Source organism: Podarcis pityusensis (genome assembly GCF_964106645.2).
Source record: "Podarcis pityusensis genome assembly, contig: HAP1_SCAFFOLD_81, whole genome shotgun sequence".
Lineage (NCBI taxonomy): Eukaryota > Metazoa > Chordata > Lepidosauria > Squamata > Lacertidae > Podarcis > Podarcis pityusensis.
Window position 1 is genome coordinate 171,894 of NW_028293277.1, and position 19,474 is coordinate 191,367.

At 46.9% G+C, this 19,474-nt stretch overlaps 1 protein-coding gene across 10 annotated transcripts; it reads right to left on the reverse strand.

Moving 5' to 3' along the window:
• Positions 1-9,387: 9,387 nt before the first annotated feature.
• On the reverse strand, positions 9,388-18,693 carry LOC308469143 (uncharacterized protein). Of its 10 annotated transcripts, none has more exons than XM_081024485.1 (8): positions 17,583-18,124; positions 17,019-17,048; positions 15,706-15,772; positions 14,717-15,211; positions 14,476-14,554; positions 13,962-14,044; positions 12,690-12,816; positions 9,388-11,757 (listed from the first exon to the last, which is right to left on the reverse strand). In XM_081024485.1, the coding sequence occupies exons 4-8, from the start codon at positions 15,140-15,142 to the stop codon at positions 10,082-10,084; spliced, it is 2,391 nt and encodes a 796-aa protein (XP_080880611.1). In that variant the 5' UTR covers positions 15,143-15,211; positions 15,706-15,772; positions 17,019-17,048; positions 17,583-18,124; the 3' UTR covers positions 9,388-10,081. The 10 variants fall into 10 exon arrangements, with proteins under 10 accessions (XP_080880611.1, XP_080880607.1, XP_080880612.1 ...); XM_081024481.1 differs by having other exon boundaries at positions 17,019-17,105; XM_081024486.1 differs by having other exon boundaries at positions 17,572-18,124.
• Between the last annotated feature and the right edge of the window lie 781 nt (positions 18,694-19,474).

The following is a 19,474-nucleotide window of genomic DNA, read 5'->3' on the forward strand; positions in this document are numbered from 1 at the left end:
CATTGCTCCGTGTCCGCTTCTCTGGAGCAGCAGAAAACAACCTTTCTCCCTCCTCTATGTGACATCCTTTTATATATTTGAACATGGCTACCATATCACCCCTTAACCTCCTCTTCTCCAGGCTAAACATGCCCAGCTCCCTTAGCCGTTCCTCATAAGGCATCGTTTCCAGGCCTTTGACCATTTTGGTTGCCCTCCCCTGGACACGTTCCAGTTTGTCAGTGTCCTTCTTGAACTGTGGTGCCCAGAACTGGACACAGTACTCCATATGAGGTCTGACCAGAGCAGAATACAGTGGCACTATTACTTCCCTTGATCTAGATGCTATACTCCTATTGATGCAGCCCAGAATTGCATTGGCTTTTTTAGCTGCCGCGTCACACTGTTGGCTCATGTCAAGTTTGTGGTCAACCAAGACTCCTAGATCCTTTTCACATGTACTGCTCTCAAGCCAGGTATCCCCCATCTTGTATTTGTGCCTCTCATTTTTTTTGCCCAAGTGCAATACTTTACATTTCTCCCTGTTAAAATTCATCTTGTTTGTTTTGGCCCAGTTCTCTAATCTGTCAAGGTCGTTTTGAAGTGTGATCCTGACCTCTGGGGTGTTAGCCACCCCTCCCAGTTTGGTGTCATCTGCAAATTTGATCAGGATGCCCTTGAGTCCATCATCCAAGTCATTGATAAAGATGTTGAATAAGAGCGGGCCCAAGACAGAACCCTGTGGCACCCCACTAGTCACTCTTCTCCAGGATGAAGAGGAACCATTGATGAGCACCCTTTGGGTTCGGTCAGTCAGCCAGTTACAAATCCACTGAGTGGTAGCATAGTCAAGACCGCATTTTACCAACTTCTTTACAAGAATATCATGCGGCACCTTGTCAAATGCCTTGCTGAAATCAAGGTAGGCTACATCCACTGCGTTCCCTTCATCTACCAGGCTTGTAATTCTGTCAAAAAACGAGATCAGGTTAGTCTGACATGACTTATTTTTCAGAAATCCATGCTGACTATTGGTGATCACAGCATTCCTTTCTAGGTGCTCACAGACTGTTTGCTTAATGATCTGCTCCAGAATCTTCCCTGGTATTGATGTCAGACTGACTGGGCGGTAATTATTTGGGTCCTCTCTTTTCCCCTTTTTGAAAATAGGGACAACATTTGCCCTCCTCCAGTCTGCCGGGACTTCGCCTGTTCTCCAGGAATTCTCAAAGATGACTGCTAGTGGTTCTGAGATCACATCTGCCAGTTCTTTTAATACTCTTGGATGCAGTTCATCTGGCCCTGGAGACTTGAATACATCTAAACTAGCCAAGTATTCTTGTACTATCTCCTTAGTTATTCTGGGCTGTGTTTCCTCTGCTGAATCATTTGCTCCAAATTCTTCAGGTCGGGCATTGTTTTCTTTATTGGAGAAGACTGAGGCAAAGAAGGCATTGAGGAGTTCAGCTCTTTCTGTGTCCCCTGTTTGCATTTCACCATCATCTCCTCTGAGTGACCCCACTGTTTCTTTGTTCTTCCTTTTGCTACGAACATACCCATAAAAGCCTTTTTTGTTGCTTTTGACCTCTCTAGCAAGCCTGAGTTCATTCTGTGCTTTAGCTTTTCTGACTTTGTGTGTACACGTGCTGGCTATTTGTTTGAATTCCTCTTTGGTGGTTTCCCCCCTTTTCCATTTTTTGTACACATCCTTTTTTAATAGCCACCCTGGCTTCTTTAGGCACCTTCCATGTTTCCGTCTCATTGGTATTGCCTGACGTTGTGCTTTTACTATCTCCCTCTTAACAAACTCCCAGCCATCATGAACTCCCTTTCCTTTTAGTATTACTGTCCATGGGATCTCACCCAGCACTTCCCTAAGTTTTATGAAGTCGGCTTTCTTAAAGTCAAGAAATTGAGTCCTAGTATGCTTGGCTGCTCCTTTCCGCTGTATAGTAAACTTCAGAAGAGCATGATCACTCGCGCCTAATGATCCTTCCACTTCTACCCCACTAACCAGGTCATCAACATTGGTTAGGACCAGATCTAAAATGGCTGTTCCTCTTGTTGCTTCTCCCACTTTCTGGACAATGAAGTTGTCTGCAAGGCCAGTGAGGAATCTGTTTGACCTTATGCTCTTGGCTGAGTTTGACATCCAACAAATATCCGGGTAATTGAAGTCCCCCATTACTACTATCTCCCTTCCTTTTGCATGCTTGGCCATCTGTTCCAGGAAGGCATCATCTATGTCCTCCGTTTGGCTTGGGGATCTCTAGTAAACTCCCACAATGAGGTCACTGTTATTCTTCTCTCCCTTAATTTTGACCCAAATGCTCTCACTTTGGCTTTGAGGTTCTAAATCTTGGATCTCTTCACAGGTATACACATCCCTGACATATAACGCCACTCCTCCTCCTTTCTTGTCTGGTCTGTTTCTCTGAAATAGATTGTATCCCTCCATTATTACATTCCAATCGTGGGACTTATCCCACCAGGTTTCAGTGATGCCTATTTTGTCATATTTAGTTTGCTGTACCAAGAGCTCAAGCTCATCTTGTTTATTTCCCATGCTTTGCGCATTAGTGTACAGACATTGAAGTCCATTAATCATTCCCCCGTGTCTCTTATTTAAGGATTTTTTCCTCCCACCACTAGGTCTGCGTGCTGTTTGCTCCATTTGGTCTATGACATTTGGATGATCATCTTCCTCAATTGATAGACTCCTACCTTCAGGAGCACTGTCTCCCTCCCCCACATTAGTCAGTTTAAAGCCCTCCTGATGAGGCTTCTGAGATTTTTGGCAAAAACATTCCTCCCAACCGTTGTGAGGTGCAGCCCATCGCTTGCCAGAAGTCCATCTTCAAGAAACTGCAGTCCGTGATCTAAGAATCCAAACTGTTCCTGTTTACACCATTTGCGAAGCCAGCTGTTCACTTCCACTATTTTTCCCTCTCTCCCTGGGCCACGTCGTTCAACTGGGAGGACAGATGAGATGACAATTTGTGCATTTAATTGCTTCAATTTCCTGCCCAGAGCCTCGTAGTCTCTTTTGATCTTCTGGAGGCTATTGCTTGCAGTGTCATTGGTTCCCACATGAACCAAGAGGAAGGGGTATTTGTCAGTGGGTTTTATGATTCCTTGCAGTCGTTCAGTTACATCTTGGATCTTAGCCCCGGGGAGAGAGCACACTTCCCGAGACATCTTGTCAGGCCCACAGATCACTGCTTCTGTTCCCCTCAGTAGGGAATCCCCTATCACCACTACACGCCTCCTCTTAGGTTTGGTGTATAACCCATGAAGATCTGGGTTATAGGCCACAGCATTGTCCATTGGGCAGTGGATTATGCACAGTCTCAAAATCCTGGCCATTACCTTAACATCCACCCCAAGGTACGCTTTTGTTGGATGGTCCAGCGGGGCATGCGTTGGCGGAGCTTGATGCCCATGCTGCGTAGTGCCGCAGTGCCCCATGGCCCTCCAAGGGTCTTGATTACACTGGTCAACAACAAATTTGTTGTCTGCTGTCAGGGGTTCAGGAGCAGAGGCAAGGGCAAGGGAGGAAACAGAGAGCGAGGGAGAGGAGGCAGAAGAAAAGATGAGTGATGACGACGACCCGAGATCTCCGAGTCTTTCCAGTGAATCAGAAGATTCACAGAAAGGAGCACCAGTGGCCAGGGCAAGGGGGGAGCCTAGGGGGACACCCCAGGAAGATAGAGCCAGAGGGGACTCAGAGGGGAGCAGTTGGAAATCAGGACCAGCGTCACCGCCAGAGAGCAGGGAAGAGGAAGGGCGCCAGGGATCAAGCGCTGGCAGCTCACAACAGGGGGGAGGGCACGAGTCAGGAGTGGCCACACCTCCATCGGGGAGCGAAGAAACGGTCAGACGGAAGGTGGAAGGTTGGGCGCGCGTGCCAAGTTCAAATGCACAGGAAGGTGGCGCAGTAGGCAGCCCGGAAAGGGAGCCAGGTCCTAAAGCCCGCCGAAAGGAGGGAGAAGAGTCAGGGGGGTCAGCGTCAGCGTCAGAGGAATCCCGGAAGGAAGAGACCCCGGGGGGCAGAGGGACCCAGAGAAGAACAGTCAGGCGGAAAAGGTGGAGCAAGGCTAGGATATTAAGTTGGTGTACAAGGGGCGGAGACTCAGATGGAGCTTCGCCGATCTAACCATGAGACGTAGAGTTGCACGCAGCAGCTTGAGAATGGAAACTGTAACTCAATAAAGACTTTTATTTAATGATCGCTGGCTAGTGTGATCCTCTGTGAGCTAGGATCTGGAAGCAGCTCTGACATCTGCGTTTTTTCAGCTGATTTAGGACGAATCTGATGCGCTGAATCCAAAAATCACATTGGTTTTGCTCAGTCAGGTCAAGTTTTTGAGTTATGGCCACATGTCATTTTTTTACATTTTTATTCACATGTACGCTTGTGTGGAGCATTTTAGAAGAAGTTGGTGGGGGTAAAATGCCATGTCGAATAATTTTGATTGGAAATGATTATTTTAATGACAAGAAGTATTCAGGTTCGATAGTTCTGGGTGATTATGTCAAAAAGGGATCAGTTTGAAGCCATAAAACCTCAAAATCTTCCATAAATTGGTGCGGCAAAGCATAAAGTTGGGGGATCAAAACCCCTGGCTCACTCGAGTACACTGAGGGAGAACTATGAAGGGGTGAAGTATGTGCTGGAGAAAATTGGTTATGATCAGCATGATCAGCCTAGCTTCCTTCCGGGCTTGAGAATCTCCGCAGCCAGTTATTTCCTCCCAGCCTAACCTGCCTCGCACCCTACAGTTGTGCTGCGCTTGCCTGTGCTTTTGCTGGTTTTGTAAACTGCTTTGAGGTTTTTTGTTCTACAATCAAGCAACACATACTTTTCATGAAATAGTGAAATGGAAACATGGCCACCTGCCCAACCTGAGGAGGTGTGTGCAGATCAGGAAATCTCCAAAAACAGATTGGGTTTTCGTTGGAAGGGGACAACACCTGCTTCTGGTGCTCGTGAGCAACAGTGAGCGAGTGTCAGTTGCAATCAAAGTGTACTTCCCGCATTGCAGGGGGTGGGCTGGATGACCCTTGGGGATCTCTGAAGCCTACAATTCTCTAGAATCTGAGGCAAACTGACAGAGTGTTTAGCTTGGGTGTTGGTGCCAAATGAAGGCCTTTCTGTGGCAAATAGCCTGGATTGGCATAGATTTTTTCTTTGGGCCTTTCCCTGAACCCATAAATTTGGGACTTGCTTCCAGAAAAATGTGCAGGACAGACCTGCAGCCATTCCATGTAAAGACAAAAGACAAAAAAAAAAAAAAAAAAGACCTCTATGCTGACTTGCCCGTTTCAGGATAGTTTCACCCAGGTTCCAAAATGTCACATTGATCTCAACAAAATTCATTTCAAGTTAGTGTGCATATAGCCATAGCCTTGTATTATTGTTAAGTTTGCTTCAGATGATTCACTTGGTTTCACTTCTGCCCTATGTGTTTGCCAAAGGACTGGCAGTGGACTTTTTCGCCTGTTCTTAAAGACCACAAAGACCACAGAGAGAGCGACCTGCGTAGGGGAAACTTCTGCACCAAACACATCAGCGAACCCAATGCACCCAGGTATCTCTCTTCGTGTGAGATAGAGAGTGGTTGCCAGTCAGTGCAGAGCAGCCTTTCTCCACCTTGGGTCACCCAATGTTGTGGGAATACAAGGCCCATCATCCCTGACCACTGGTCCCGCTAATGAGGTCCTGACCACTGGTGACTTAGGCATGCTGCAGGCCCCGTGGTGAGTGCCGCCCAGCATTTTGTCACCCTCCTCAGTGGTGACGCCCAGGGTGGCACCCACCCACCGCACCCCCTTCCTCTGCCCTTGCCTGCAGAGACAATGGAATGCATCCCTCCTGTCATAACCCTGTTTTTATCAAGGGACAGAGTTAAGAGCTTTCAGCAGCAATAGCCACCTCCAAGGATGCTGTGTTTTGATAATCAGTTGGTGTTTGTTTCAGGCTGCTTTGGGCACCATTCAGTCCAGTGACATAGTGTCACACACACACTCAACTAAACTTGCCATTTGTGGGCACTCTCAGTTGGCATCTCTGTGGTTGGCAATGATGGGAAAACAGAACTGAGATGTCTGTAAGAAGCTGGTGAGGTGGGCAAGGGGGCTTGGCTTAGCTCAGGCAAGGGACTGTTGGATGGCCTCCTTAAGTACAATTGATAGCCAGTTTTGACGAAGAGGAAAGAACTGAAGAGGTTGTGCCTCAACCTACCAGGCACTTTCTTGGCAGAAACAGTGAAGTCGCAGAGATGGGTACCTGAGGGGGTATGGAAATCAGCAGCTCTGCAACTTACATCTGTTGGAGGGGTCGGGCCTCTGAGCACCCCAAGTGCGTCACTTCACAAACAAGCAGACTTCAGAGCCAGCTCTAGGTGGGTGCTGGTGTGGTAGGTTCTTTCATGGAGCTTTGACTGTGTTAGGCCATGGAAGGCTGGGATGCCAACGAAATTGCTCCATGGAGTAAATATTGTGGGAGTTTAGAAATCAAATCTAAAAATGCATATTCTTACGAGTAAGCAAGTGTGGGGATTAAAATCACAGAGCAGTATTGCTGTTAGGTGGACTCAGATAAATGCAATTGGTAGAGAAGGGTCTGTGTTATTTCATTTCCCCTCCTCTCTTGGTAGGGAAGAAGAAAAGAAGTATTTTCTGTTCCTTCTCTCTCTCTCTCTCTCTCTCTTTTCAACCAGCCAATGGGAGAAGACTTGTATCTGCTTGCTCCAGCATCAGGCTCATGCCTGAGGCTGCTTTCACTGCAAATACAAGTATTTTACCTGCATTTATTTTTACTGCTGTTGTTGCTAAGGACAGGTGCTTGACTGTGAGTAAACTATATGTTTTAAGCATACTTTCCAGTCGGCCTGTTTCTATAATAAACGGGGTAACAGAAGGGGGAGATCAGCCTAAAGGCTTTTGTTTTTACTGTTTAAGATGCTCAGCACTGTGCTTCTAAACACAAGCGATAAGCTGATGTTTTGTCTGTTGGCCGGGTTTGTGGAGGATAAAATATAGTTAACATATTCCCTCACCTACATGGTAAAACCTAACCAACATCTACCATAATCAAGCCATTCCAGGAGGTGTGCCGGAAGCTGAGGAGTGAGGGAGCAAATCATTCGATTCTGCTCCCTTGCCTCAGCCATGACCCCTCTGGTGGTGGGCAGACTGGGGGGGTCGACTTCCTAGAACGACTAAACAACAACGCCTGGCCAGTAGCTACTAGCCTGCCTATGGAGCGTGCTTGTGAGTGATTTGGTTGGAGACAGCTCTAGTCTGAAGGGAAGCATTCATCTATGGTGTGTGTGGATGCACATAATTAGACCATGTTACTGAAGTCAAAGTAGGTAAAACCTAACCAACATCTACCATAATGTGAAATCAAGCCATTCCAGGAGGTGTGCCAGAATCTGAGGAAGGCAGCAAATCATACGATTCTGCTACCTTGCCTCAGCCATGACCCCTCTGGTGGTGGGCACCCTAACCCACTGCTCTAACCCTAACCCAACCCTAACCCTGCTCTAACCCTAACCCCTCACCCTAACCTAACCTCTAACCTAACCCTTAACCCTAACTCCTACCCTCACCCTAACCCCCTTATCCCTAAACTCTAACCCTGCCCCTAACCCTAATCTATACCTGCGCCAAAGATCAAATCCAGTGTGTGGCCTGCTTGACGTGTGTGGCCCAAAACAAACTGGGAGAGCCCTAGTGTAATGGCTTGGCTCTCCCACAAAAGCGAGACACCGGCAGTAATTATCTCAGGTTTATTGCTCAAACACATAAATCACTCCGGAGCTCCTTCTATCTGACTCCAAGTTTGCAGTTGCCGAGTCTAAACTCCGCCCTTCCTCTTCTTCCAATAGGGGAAAAAACCCTTTCGCTTCCGCTCTTTTCCCCTCCTCTCACTGACCTCTTTGCACCTTTGAGTTTTTGGGCTATCTATTCCCGGCCTCTCCCCTTCTGTCTCTGAGCTAAGATTGGTATTTGGATCTTTGCTATCTGCTGCCTGCTCTCTGTTCTCTGAAGCTATGCCACTCGCCTGCCCCTCCTCCCTCTCACATTCGTGTCCTTATCTCTCTTTGCCTGCTTTGATTCCCAGCCTCTGTCAGCTCCGGAAGGAAGCTGACACCTAGTGACGCCGTGGCGGACACAAAGTTCAGAGCCCATGAGGAGGGGGCGGTGTCAGCATGGGCGTTGAAGTCCCCCAAAACCAATAGGTTAGGGAACTCCAAGGCCCAGCCTGCCACCACCTCCAGCAAGCCTGACAGGGTGGCTGCCAGTGCTCTAGGTGGTCTATACACCAGCCAGCCAGCCATGCTCTCCTTGGTGCCCCACACCAGGCCAACACATTCAATGCCGGAGATCTATGGCTCTGGCAGAACCCTGAAAGAGCAATCCTCCTGGATTAACGACGACACCCCTCCCCCCAACCCACAGTCCGTGATTGAACTACGCTCTATTCTGGTCTTGCTTTCAAATGTGAACTGTTGACAGTGCAAAAAGATATAATTGCAACTGTTCACTTTGCAAAGGAAACCATCATTTGTATTTACCATCTTTTTCCATGTGTTAGTCAATGTTTTTTGCTTTAAAAAACTTACTCAAAAATTGAGGTTTCTCTTATACACGGATGGTGAACCCCAAATTAAGAAATCAAATTTTTAAACATCAAACAGAACTTTGATATTTTCTTAAATATTCAAAACACTGGTATTTTTAGTATTGTATATTTAAACATCACCAGCAGTGAGCTTTTTTTAGGTGATTGCAAGCTCACCTCCTCCCCCCTCTGTCCGCCGCCACTGCGCCAAGCCCACCCGTGCCTGAACCTGAGCCCGAGCCATTATACCTTCTATTTATATATGACTGAGTTGGGGGGGTCATTCATCCAGAAGCAGGGAAAAGATTCCAGAACAATCATATATAAGTGGGATTGGCACTCTGAGCATGCGCAGCTTCAGCTGGAAGTGCTGATAAAAGTAGAACTTTTGTTTTTTCCTTTTGCAAACAACTGACCAACAAATGCTGTCTACAAACTGTTGTGTCATGACTGCCTATAGACTGTGTCTGCCTGCATCTCGCTGCTAAAAAGAAAGAGTGAGACTTAAGTATGACGTTACAGCTCTTGCTATAATGATTGTAAATAGTGTTACCATGAAGCATTTATGACCAGTCAAGCAATAAAACACTTGACTGAGTTTTATGGTGTCTGTGAATGTTTCTTCTCAAAGTGTAGCTTCAACTGCTGACGACTGCTTCCAGAAACTCAGCAGAAGGACTGAAAGCTGCTAGCAAGGTGCCTACACATAAGTATACTCATGAAGCAGAAGTGTGATGGACTGTGACCTCTAACACTCCTTGGAGGAAAAGGTGGTATAAAAAGGCAATAAATGAATTTTAATAAGGACAAATGTAAGGTTCTGCACTAACACAGGAATAATCAGCTGCACATATATACAATGGGTAATACTTGGCTTGACACAAGTCAGCAGTGTGATGCTGCAGTCAAAAAGGCTAATGTCTGCATCAACTGAAGTATAGTGTTCAGTTCAAGGTCAAACTAGTCCTTGGACAGACGACACCTGGAATACTGTGTCCAGTTATATGCAGAGGAGGGTGGTTAAGATGATCAAGGGTCTGGAAAACAAGCCTTGTGAGGAATCGTTTAGGGAACTGGCTGTGTTTAGCCTCGAAAAGAGGAGGCTGAGATGGTGGAAATAGCTCAAGGAAGAGCTTTCTGGTGGTAGAAGCTGTTAAACAGTGAAATGGACTCCCTCAGAGGGTGGTGGGTGCTCCTTCATTGAAGGATTTTAAGCAGAGGCTGGGTGGTCATGTCATGGATGCTTCAGCCGAGATTCTTACATTGCAGGAGGTTGAACTAGATTAACCTTAGGGTCCCTTCCAATGCTACAATTCTATGATTCTCCCCACGGTGAATTATTTAATGGGACGTGAGTTTGGTGCTCTTACTGAAGTTCTTTCCACATTCCAAGCACTGATATGGTTTCTCCTCTGTATGAATTCTTCAATGGACCACGAGATTCCCCTTGGAATTGAAGCTGTTTCCACATCACAAGCATTTTAATGGTTTCACCCCTGTATGAATTCTTTCATGTGAAGTGAGACTTCCTTTCCAGGTGAATCTCTTTCCACATTCCAAGCACTGATATGGTTTCTCCCTGCTGTGAGTTTTTTGATGGGAAGTGCGATGGGAATTTCGACTGAATCTCTTTCCACATTCCAAACACTGATATGGTTTTTCCCCTGTATGAATTCTTTGATGGGAAGTGAGATTTTCCTTTTGGTTGAATCTCTTTCCACATTCCAAGCACTGATATGGTTTCTCCCCTGTATGAATTCTTTGATGGGAAGTGAGAGTCCCCTTGGAATTGAAGCTGTTTCCACATTCAACACACTGATATGGTTTCTCCCCAGTGTGAATTCTTTGATGGGCCGTGAGATGGGCCCTCTTACTGAAGCTCTTTCCACATTCCAAGCATTGATATGGTTTCTCCCCTGTATGAATTCTTTGATGGGAAATGAGGTGGGTGTTCTGACTGAAGCTCTTTTCACATTCCAAACATTGATATGGTTTCTCCCCTGTATGAATTCTTTGATGGGAAGTGACACTTTCTTTCCGACTAAAGCTCTTTCCACATACCAAGCACTGATAGGGTTTCTCTCCGCTGTGAATTCTTTGATGGGAAATGAGATTATCCTTCCGAATGAAGCTCTTTCCACATTCCAAGCACTGATATGGCTCTTCCCCTCTGTGAATTCTTTCATGTGATGTGAGATGGGAGTTCCGACTGAAGCTCTTTCCACATTCCAAACATTGATATGGTTTTTCCCCTGTATGAATTATTTGATGGGAAGTGAGACTTACTTTCCAGGCGAAGCTCTCTCCACATTCTAAGCACTGATATGGTTTCTTCCCTGTATGAATTCTTTGATGGGAAGTGAGACCTTCCTTCTGGGTGAATCTCTTTCCACATTCCAAACACTGATACGGTTTCTCCCCTGTATGAATTCTTTGATGGGAAGTAAGATTTACCTTCCAAGTGAAGCTCTTTCCACATTCTAAGCATTGATATGGTTTCTCCCCTGTATGAATTCTTTGATGGGAAATGAGGCTTTCCTTGCAGGTGAAACTCTTTCCACATTCAAAGCACTGATAGGGATTCTCTCCACTGTGAGTTCTTTGATGGGAAGTGAATGGGCCCTTCTGACTGAAGCTCTTTCCACATTCAGTGCACTGATACGGTTTCTCACCACTGTGAGTTCTTTGATGGGAAGTGAGATGGAAGTTCCGACTAAAGCGCTTTCCACATTCCAAGCACTGATATGGTTTCTCCCCTGTATGAATTATTTGATGGGAAGTGAGACTTGCCTTCCAGGTGAAGCTCTTTCCACATTCCAAGCAATGATATGGTCTCTCCCCGCTGTGAGTTCTTTGATGGGAAATGAAATAGGAGCTTTGACTGAAGCTTTTTCCACATTCCAAGCACTGATATGCTTTTTTCCTGCTATGAGTTTTTTGATGGGAAGTGAGACTCCTCTTGGAATTGAAGCTCTTTCCACATTTCAAGCACTGACAGAGTTTCTTCTCAATGGGATTTTTTTGATGGGAAGAGGAATGGAAGCTCTGACTGAAGCTTTCTCCACACACCATATAGTTATATGGCTTCTCCACTGTGTGGATTTTGCAGTGGTCTCTCTTGTTCTTAATTTCCAATTCATCAGCACCTGCGACAATAAGAGAAATGGATTAGAGCCTTAGCAAGAAACTGAGCCCGATTATTGAACAATGATAATCAATGCTTGTGAGAGAGAAAAAAGAGAAAGGAGTTAGACAATTATTTATTCATTCATTTATTTATAATAATTAGTATTAATAATAATAATAATAATAATAATAATAACAATACCCTGCCCATCTGGCTGGGTTTCACCAGCCACCCTGGACGGCTTCCAACAAAATATTAAAATACAATAATCTGTCCAACATTAAAAGCTTCCCTAAACAGGGGTGCCTTCAGATGTCTTCTAAAAGTCTGGTAGTTGTTTTTCTCTTTGACAACTGGTGGGAGGGTGTTCCACAGGGCAGGTGCCACTACCGAGAAGGCCCTCTGCCTGGTTCTCTGTAACTTGGCTTCTTTCAGTGAAGGAACCTCCAGAAGGCCCTCTCCACTGGACCTCAGTGTCCAGGCAGAACGATGGGGGTGGAGACACTCCTTCAGGTATACTGGACCGAGGTTCTGATTTGAAAGAGAGGTAGAGCTGGATATTATATGCATACTGATGAACACCCAGGTCTTACTACAAGGTTCAGTGTCTTTGTATTAACTGACATATTTATAGGAACCTGAGATCAATAAAGCCTGATTCTTTTCTGGGATGGATTTTGCTTTGCCCAATCATGGACTCTTCTCCATCTCCAATGTTAGTTTTCTCTTGAGTCAACCAAAAACCCTGACAGAAGCTGTTTCAACTTTCCTAACAGCTCCGAAGCATAACTGGAGGGAGAATGTGCACAGACAAAACAGTTGATAGTCCTCCATTGGGGAGTTAGAATCCTTGATGCTGTAGATGGTGCTGTTGAGCTCCATCCAATTACTGGAGGTTTGTCACAATAATCAATATCAAAACAGAAATTATGAAGCAAGAGGGAGTCTTACTGAGAGAGTCCATGACCTCACGATTCTCCTCCATGACTTCCTTATGCAGAGTTCTCTGGTCAGGATCCAGCAACACCCATTCCTCATCTGTGAAATGAACAGCAACATCTTCAAAGCACACTGGACCCTAAAAGAAAAAGGTTGTCCTCTTAGACAGCATGAAGAATATAAACTGTACACTGCTCTGCTATTTTCTGCCTGTGAATTGCTGTGTTGTTTTAATTGGATGGGTTTGCTGCACATTTCAATTATGTGAGCTTGTTTTAACATTTTAATGGAATTTTTGTTGTGTATTTTAATGATGGGTATTAATTTTGTGTAATAGGGTGGAACTTCAAATCCTTCTGTCTGTGCAAGCATTCCAGCTTGCCAGATGGAAAGATCCCCACTCCACTCCCCAATGCGCTGTTCTTGGGGGGGGGCTCCCAATGCCCTAAAGCCAATTGCAAGGGGTGCATGGGGGCACAAGGAGTAGGAGGAAAGGGAGCTGAGCCCCATTGTGCAACTGATGTGGCTGGCTAGAGGACTCCTGGCCACTGCTTAGAAGCCTGTCTTAGCATTCAACAATAAATATATAAATAAAAGTGCAACAACATACCATATTTTTCGCTCCATAAGACGCACTTTTTTCCTCTTAAAAACTAAGGGGAAATGTCTGTGCATCTTATGGAGCGAATGTGTGGTTCCTGGGGCTGGGGGGGGGGCGGGAACCCGGGCTTCCCCTACCAGCCCCGCAAGCTCCGGGAGCGTAGGCAAGGCTGCGCACAACCTTGCCACCGCTCCCTGACCTGTTCTGGGGGCTGGGGTCGGGGGAAGCTCGGGCTTCCCCCGCCCCAGCCCCATGGCTAAAAACGAAGCCAAGGCAGCGCGCAACCTCTCCAGCCAGGAGAGGTTGCGCGCGGCTAAAAACGAAGCCAAGACAGTGAACCCGGGCTTCACCTGACAGCTCCAGAAGCCTGTCCGCTGCTCTTTGGGGCTGGGGTGGGGAATAAGATTCCCCCCCCCAAAAAAAAACTAGGTGCGTCTTATGGTCCAGTGCGCCCTACGGAGCGAAAAATACGGTAAATAATACTAGCAACACTCAAAAACCTAGTTAAGGAGAGGTGGCTGTTGATTATTCACAGCACACAAATCTTCTGGAATGGCATGTTCAGACTTTGTTAAGGGCAGTTTCACAGCAGCAAGAGGAGGGGGAGAGATTCATTTGGGCCCGGAGGCACCCAGGCAGCCCCACCCCTCAGCCTCTTTCCCCACAAGGCGTCTTCCTCCTACTTGATCTGGTTCCACAGCCGCTGCTTCCCCTCCAGCACCATGAAAAGATGGAGGAGCATGTCTTGATGGCATCATTTGGTCACCTGTAAGTAAGAAGGCAAGTAGGAAGACACAGGTGCATGCTTCTCTCAGAGGTTAAGCAGCACGGCTCTAACTTCAGATGGGCCTTACATAAAGTCTTGCCTGCTGAGTGCATTTGGATGTTTGTACTCATTTCACATTTTCATGCTACAAAAATGGATCTCCTCTCCTTGGGACTCAGCTACACAGCCACAAATAAAAGGCTTTAAGTGTGTTTTCAGTGCAATATGCAATGTGACACTAAATGACGGTGGTGAGCCTTATGGAAATTTCAATGTATTTTTTAAAAAGCATTTTCAGAACAGTTTTTATTTGTGTGTAGACTCCATCTTGGGCCCAAATGTCTTCCTCAAAAGAATTCAAAGAACCCATTATATTAGTTTCAAAATCAATAGCATGTGCCAAAATGTAGAAAGAACTCATCAATCCTTACCCAACAGCCTCTCTCTGGTTTCCAACAGAGTCCTCTCTGAGGAATCCAGGAAACTGTTTTCTGCAAACAGTTCCTTTCCCTGAAAGAGCAACAAGGATTTAAAACAGAGAAGTTGGAGAAGTACTGGAAAAGGAATGGCAGAGGCATTCCTTGGATGCTTTCCAAAAAAGGATGGGATTTAGGGATGTTCTCCCTCATGTTTGGAGCCCCTTAGGAGCATCCAGAGGAAAGTCTCTCTCACCTGCTGCTCTGCCTGCTTTCTCTCCTCTGCCAGACTCAGGAGAAAACCTTCAGCCAGGGCCACTGCCTGGGAACTGGTCTCTGCTCCACATTCCCTCACCCAGCACTCCATCTCCAGTGGAAGGACAGCCAGGAACTGCTCCATGATCACCAGGTCCAGCATCTGAAGTTTTGTATGCCTTTCTGGCTTCAGCCACTGACCATCAAGACGGTAGAATTGGTTGCAAACTTCTCGGGGTCCTTCAGTCTCCAGGGAACAGAGCTGCCTGAACTGCTGGCTCTGCACCTCTGAGCGGAGGGTGTCCTCCTCACCCAGGACCTTCTGCAGCGAGTTTCCCCAGAAACTCCCACTGCTCCCAGTTTTGATAGCATGTCCTCTTCCTGCTTCAGGGTCAGCTGAGTCTTGTTCATCCATATGTGCTCTCATGAAGCCTCGTGGAGATCCCTTTTTCTTCTGCCAAGTTCTGTCTGTCCCAATTAGAAGCACTAGCAAGTCCTACAAAGCAAGTGCATTGTTCTGTTATAAAATTGGTACACTGTCAGGAGAAGAAAAATGTTCCCTGAGTAAGCGTGGATGAGTCTTACTAGGAACCAGGGTTGGACTGCACCACAGCACAGACTCTGAGCTTTCTCTAAAAGAAAAAGGAAGACTTTAGCCCTCCTAGAAGTAATGTTGCCATACAAAATGTGCAGACAACTGAGGGCATTTCTGTGAGATGAATACCCCGCTTGTTCCTGCCTTTCAGTCAATGCATGAAGTCAGAACTGCGACTGACGAGTGAGTACCAAGTGCATTGTGGACACTAGGCTGTGGTGGGGGTCCTAAACCTGGGGTCCTCAAAAGCTGCTCTCCGTCCTGTCCTCCCCCACTAAACACACATTTATTTCCTGTTTCTGTCTCATTTTCTAGCACTTGGAAACTCCAATGTTCTCAAAACATACTGCTGGTGTGGGGTCTCCCCTTTTTTGTTCTGAGGGCCAGATACTTACCTGGCCAATCCCCTGAGGATGACGGGGGTAAGTTCAAAGCACGTGGGGGTGGAGCCAAGGGACAGCGCTAAAAAGCAAGTAAAGAAAGACTCATCTTATTTCTGAGATCGTAAGTTGTTTTAAACGGTTTTAATGTGGTTTTTAATGTTGTAATCTGCCCTGGGAACTGAAGGTGAAGGGTGGATTAATAATGATGATGATGAAGATGATGATGATGGTGTGACATAGCTTAACCCACATACAGCCATATATGCCTGGGGGTCCTCCTGAATCCAGCATGGTCACTTGAGGCTCAGGTGGCCTCAGGGACTAGCAGTGCCCATTTCCAGCTCTGGGCTAGTTTGCCATCTCTGTCCCTTTGGGACTGTGACGAGGTGTCCCTTGTAATCCATGCTCAGAATCAGATTGAATTACTGCAATGCCCTCTGTGTGAAACTATCCTTGAAGAGAAGAAGAAGAAGAAAAAGAAAAAGAGGAGGAGGAGGAAGAAGTTTGGACTTGATATCCCACCTTTCACTCCCCTTAAGGAGTCTCAAAGCGGCTCACATTCTCCTTTCCCTTCCTCCCCCATAACAAACACTCTGTGAGGCTGAGAGACTTCAGAGAAGTGTGACTAGCCCAGCAGCTGCATGTGGAGGAGCGGAGACGCGAACCCAGTTCACCGGATTATGAGTCCACCACTCTTAACCACTACACCACGCTGTAGGAGGACTTGGAAGATGGTCCAAAATGCAGTGACCAGATTATTGGCTAGCTGGTGGGCTCGCTCTCTTTATTAACTGTATTTATATCCCACCTTTTTCTCCAAAAAGCTCTACTTGGCATACACCCCTCCTCATTTAATCCCCACAATGACCTGAGAACACATTTACTTGCTTTTTTAAAACTGCTGCATTGGTTGTGAGTTCATTTCTGAGCCCCATTCAAGGTGCTCACATTATCTGAAGAACCACCTCCTTCTCTAAAATTCCCATTGGATGTTTTTGGATTGGGAGAGGTCTTGGTAGTCTCACCACGCTCAGAGTTTTGGAAGGGGGATGTCCCAAGAGAGGCATTCCTTGGTTGGGGAATTCCCTCCCACAGAGGCACATCTGGCACCTTCCGCTATTCACCAAAGCCTCTGACACCGCAGACATGTGTTTACAGGACCACCCTATTCCTGTGACTGTATTTTGCTTCAACTCTGTTTAATGTTGATTTTTAAAATTGCTGTATCCCGCCCTGGATAATAAATGGAGTAGTAGTAAAAATAGTGTTAACAATAACAAGAAGAACAGCAGTAACATACATCCTCAAGAAAGTGGGGAACTTGCCTGCTGGAATTTGCAGAGGTTTTGTTGCCCCTTGAGGTTACAAAAGAAAACACACACATCATCAGTATTTGGCTCAATCTGGTTGATCTAAATTTAAATGTAAACATAAATCATCATCTTCACTTTGAGCCTCCCTCCCACAACTCATCAATAGACCAACATTTCCATTAAGAATCACAGATTTGTAGAGTTGGAAGGGACCATGAGGGCATCTAGCATTCTTCCATTTGCAACATGAAAGGGGGGGGGGGGAGTTAACCTAAGAGCAACCACAAGCTTGCCTCTCTAGGAGTTTGGCTATGCTATGTTGCTTCTGTTTAAACCAATTCAGGAACCAAGGAATCGAACCAAGGAATCCAACGTTGAACATTCATAATGAAACATATATTGCAGATATTCCTGCAGATTTATTTTGCTATTTTTGTGATATACAAATGACATGAGAAGACTTGGTCTAATTATTGGTATCATTCATTACTTCTATTATCCTTGTTTATAAAGTTCAATAAAAAGTTATTCAAAGAAGAAAGAAAAAAGCACGCCCAGGCCACACCTGCAATGTACCTTCAAAGCAGAATCAGACCCCTTGAAAGAGCCATGGCTTCCAAAGAATCATGGGGAACGTGGTTAGTTCGGAATGTTGGGAATTTCAATCCTTCGTGCTGCAGATGTGTGGGATTGTTATATCACATGCCTGCATTTACATTCCAGCACTGATGTTGGAGTCTTGTGAAGGCGGAGAGCTGCTAGGCGAGATTCCCCCGTCCCACCCCGGGGGTTAACAATCCGTCCTTCTTGCCAGGTCGGAGGCCCTTCCTGCCTCCTGCGGGAGGGAGAGCCAGAGTTCACCGCAGGAAGACGCGCTTTCTTCTCTCCGCCTTCAATCTTCCGACCGTCTTTCTCTACGGATTGCATGGCTCAGGTTTCCGTTTTCATTTTTTGCATAGCTATTTATGTCCAAATGGTTCGGTCTGGCTACCCCGTCTGTTAATAATCAATGTGCTTTGTCTCTCCTTCTTTGCGCGCCCGTTTCCCCCCGACCCAGGGCGGCAAGCAGCGCCCGGGCCCCGAGGAAGAGCCGAGGTGCTCAGCTCCCGCCTGCCCTGGGGTCCCCCGCGCACCCGGCCGCGGCCCCGGGACTGGCTCCCCCTCCCCCCCCCCCCGGGGGAAGAAAGACTCACCCTGCGAGGCTCCCGGGAGGAGAGAGACCCGAGCCGGAAGAGACCAGCGAGGGACTGCGCCCGCCTTCCTCTCTTGTCCCCTCTAGGAATCCGGCGCCATGCCTTTTAACCCTTCGCTTGGGCTCGGGATGCCGTCTTTTCCTGTCCTCTCTAGGAATCCGGCGCCATGCCTTTTAACCCTTCGCTTGGGCTCGGGATGCCGTCTTTTCCTGTCCTCTCTAGGAATCCGGCGCCATGCCTTTTAACCCTTCGCTTGGGCTCGGGATGCCGTCTTTTCCTGTCCTCTCTAGGAATCCGGCGCCACGCCTTTTAACCCTTGGCAAGCCTAGCGCGCCCAGCTCCGCCGCCCCCTGGCCCAGGAGGGAGTTCCTGCCTTGTTCTCTTGGGGGGATTCCCTGGGCTTGGGGGCTGAGCGGTTCTTGTTCGAGACTTTCCTTTGTTTGTTTAAGACCCTTACTAACATCTCAGCAAGGGCTTTGCGGAGCTCAGGGGTTTCCTATACCGGAAAAGGGACCTTGTCTTTGGACTAATTTGAAGGGCGGGAAAGGAGAGAGAGTGAATGTGTCCTTCCTTTGGGACTGTGCAGCCAGTGCTGCCAACAGATGCTTGTTCAGGGAACAAGGAAGAGAGCCTCTGGTTCGCCCCCCTCTCCAGCCCCCAGCCCTGCTCTTCGACTTCCTGCAGTATCGGGGGGGGGGGGGGACTTCCCGGTCTACCTTATAGGGCTGTTGTAAGAAGGACGGTGTTTGTTCTTAAGGAAGCACTTCGAACACTTCGGAATATACTATGCCGAGGTCTGGCTTATCTCCCGATGTTCTGCCACCCCATCTTCCCTTGGAGTGGCTCTGGCACTGCCCAAACACCCCTGCACCACCCTCCCCCTTCATTCAAAGGGCACAGCTATGAGATGGGGCTGGACTGGGTCCTGCACCAAACTCCCACCTTATTTGCTGCTGCTGCCACCACAGAGAGCTCCTCTTTGACCACTTCTCTCCTAAGGTAGCAAAGAATGAGGGGTGTGGTGGAATACAAAGGATTTATTGAAAAATAAACAAGGGTTTCAAGATAACTGTGTAAAAATGTTCATTTTTGTTACTTTATTACAGCAGGAGCAATGGGGAGTATAATGCTATTCCTATAGTACTAATCTAACCAACCTGCTTCAGAACTGCCACTGCTCTCTCCCCTCTGTTAAGGAAAAAATCCAGGGTGAGAGACTACTCAACAGCCCAGCTTGCCAGGGTGCAAGTCCCCCGCGGTTCTATGTGGTCAGTA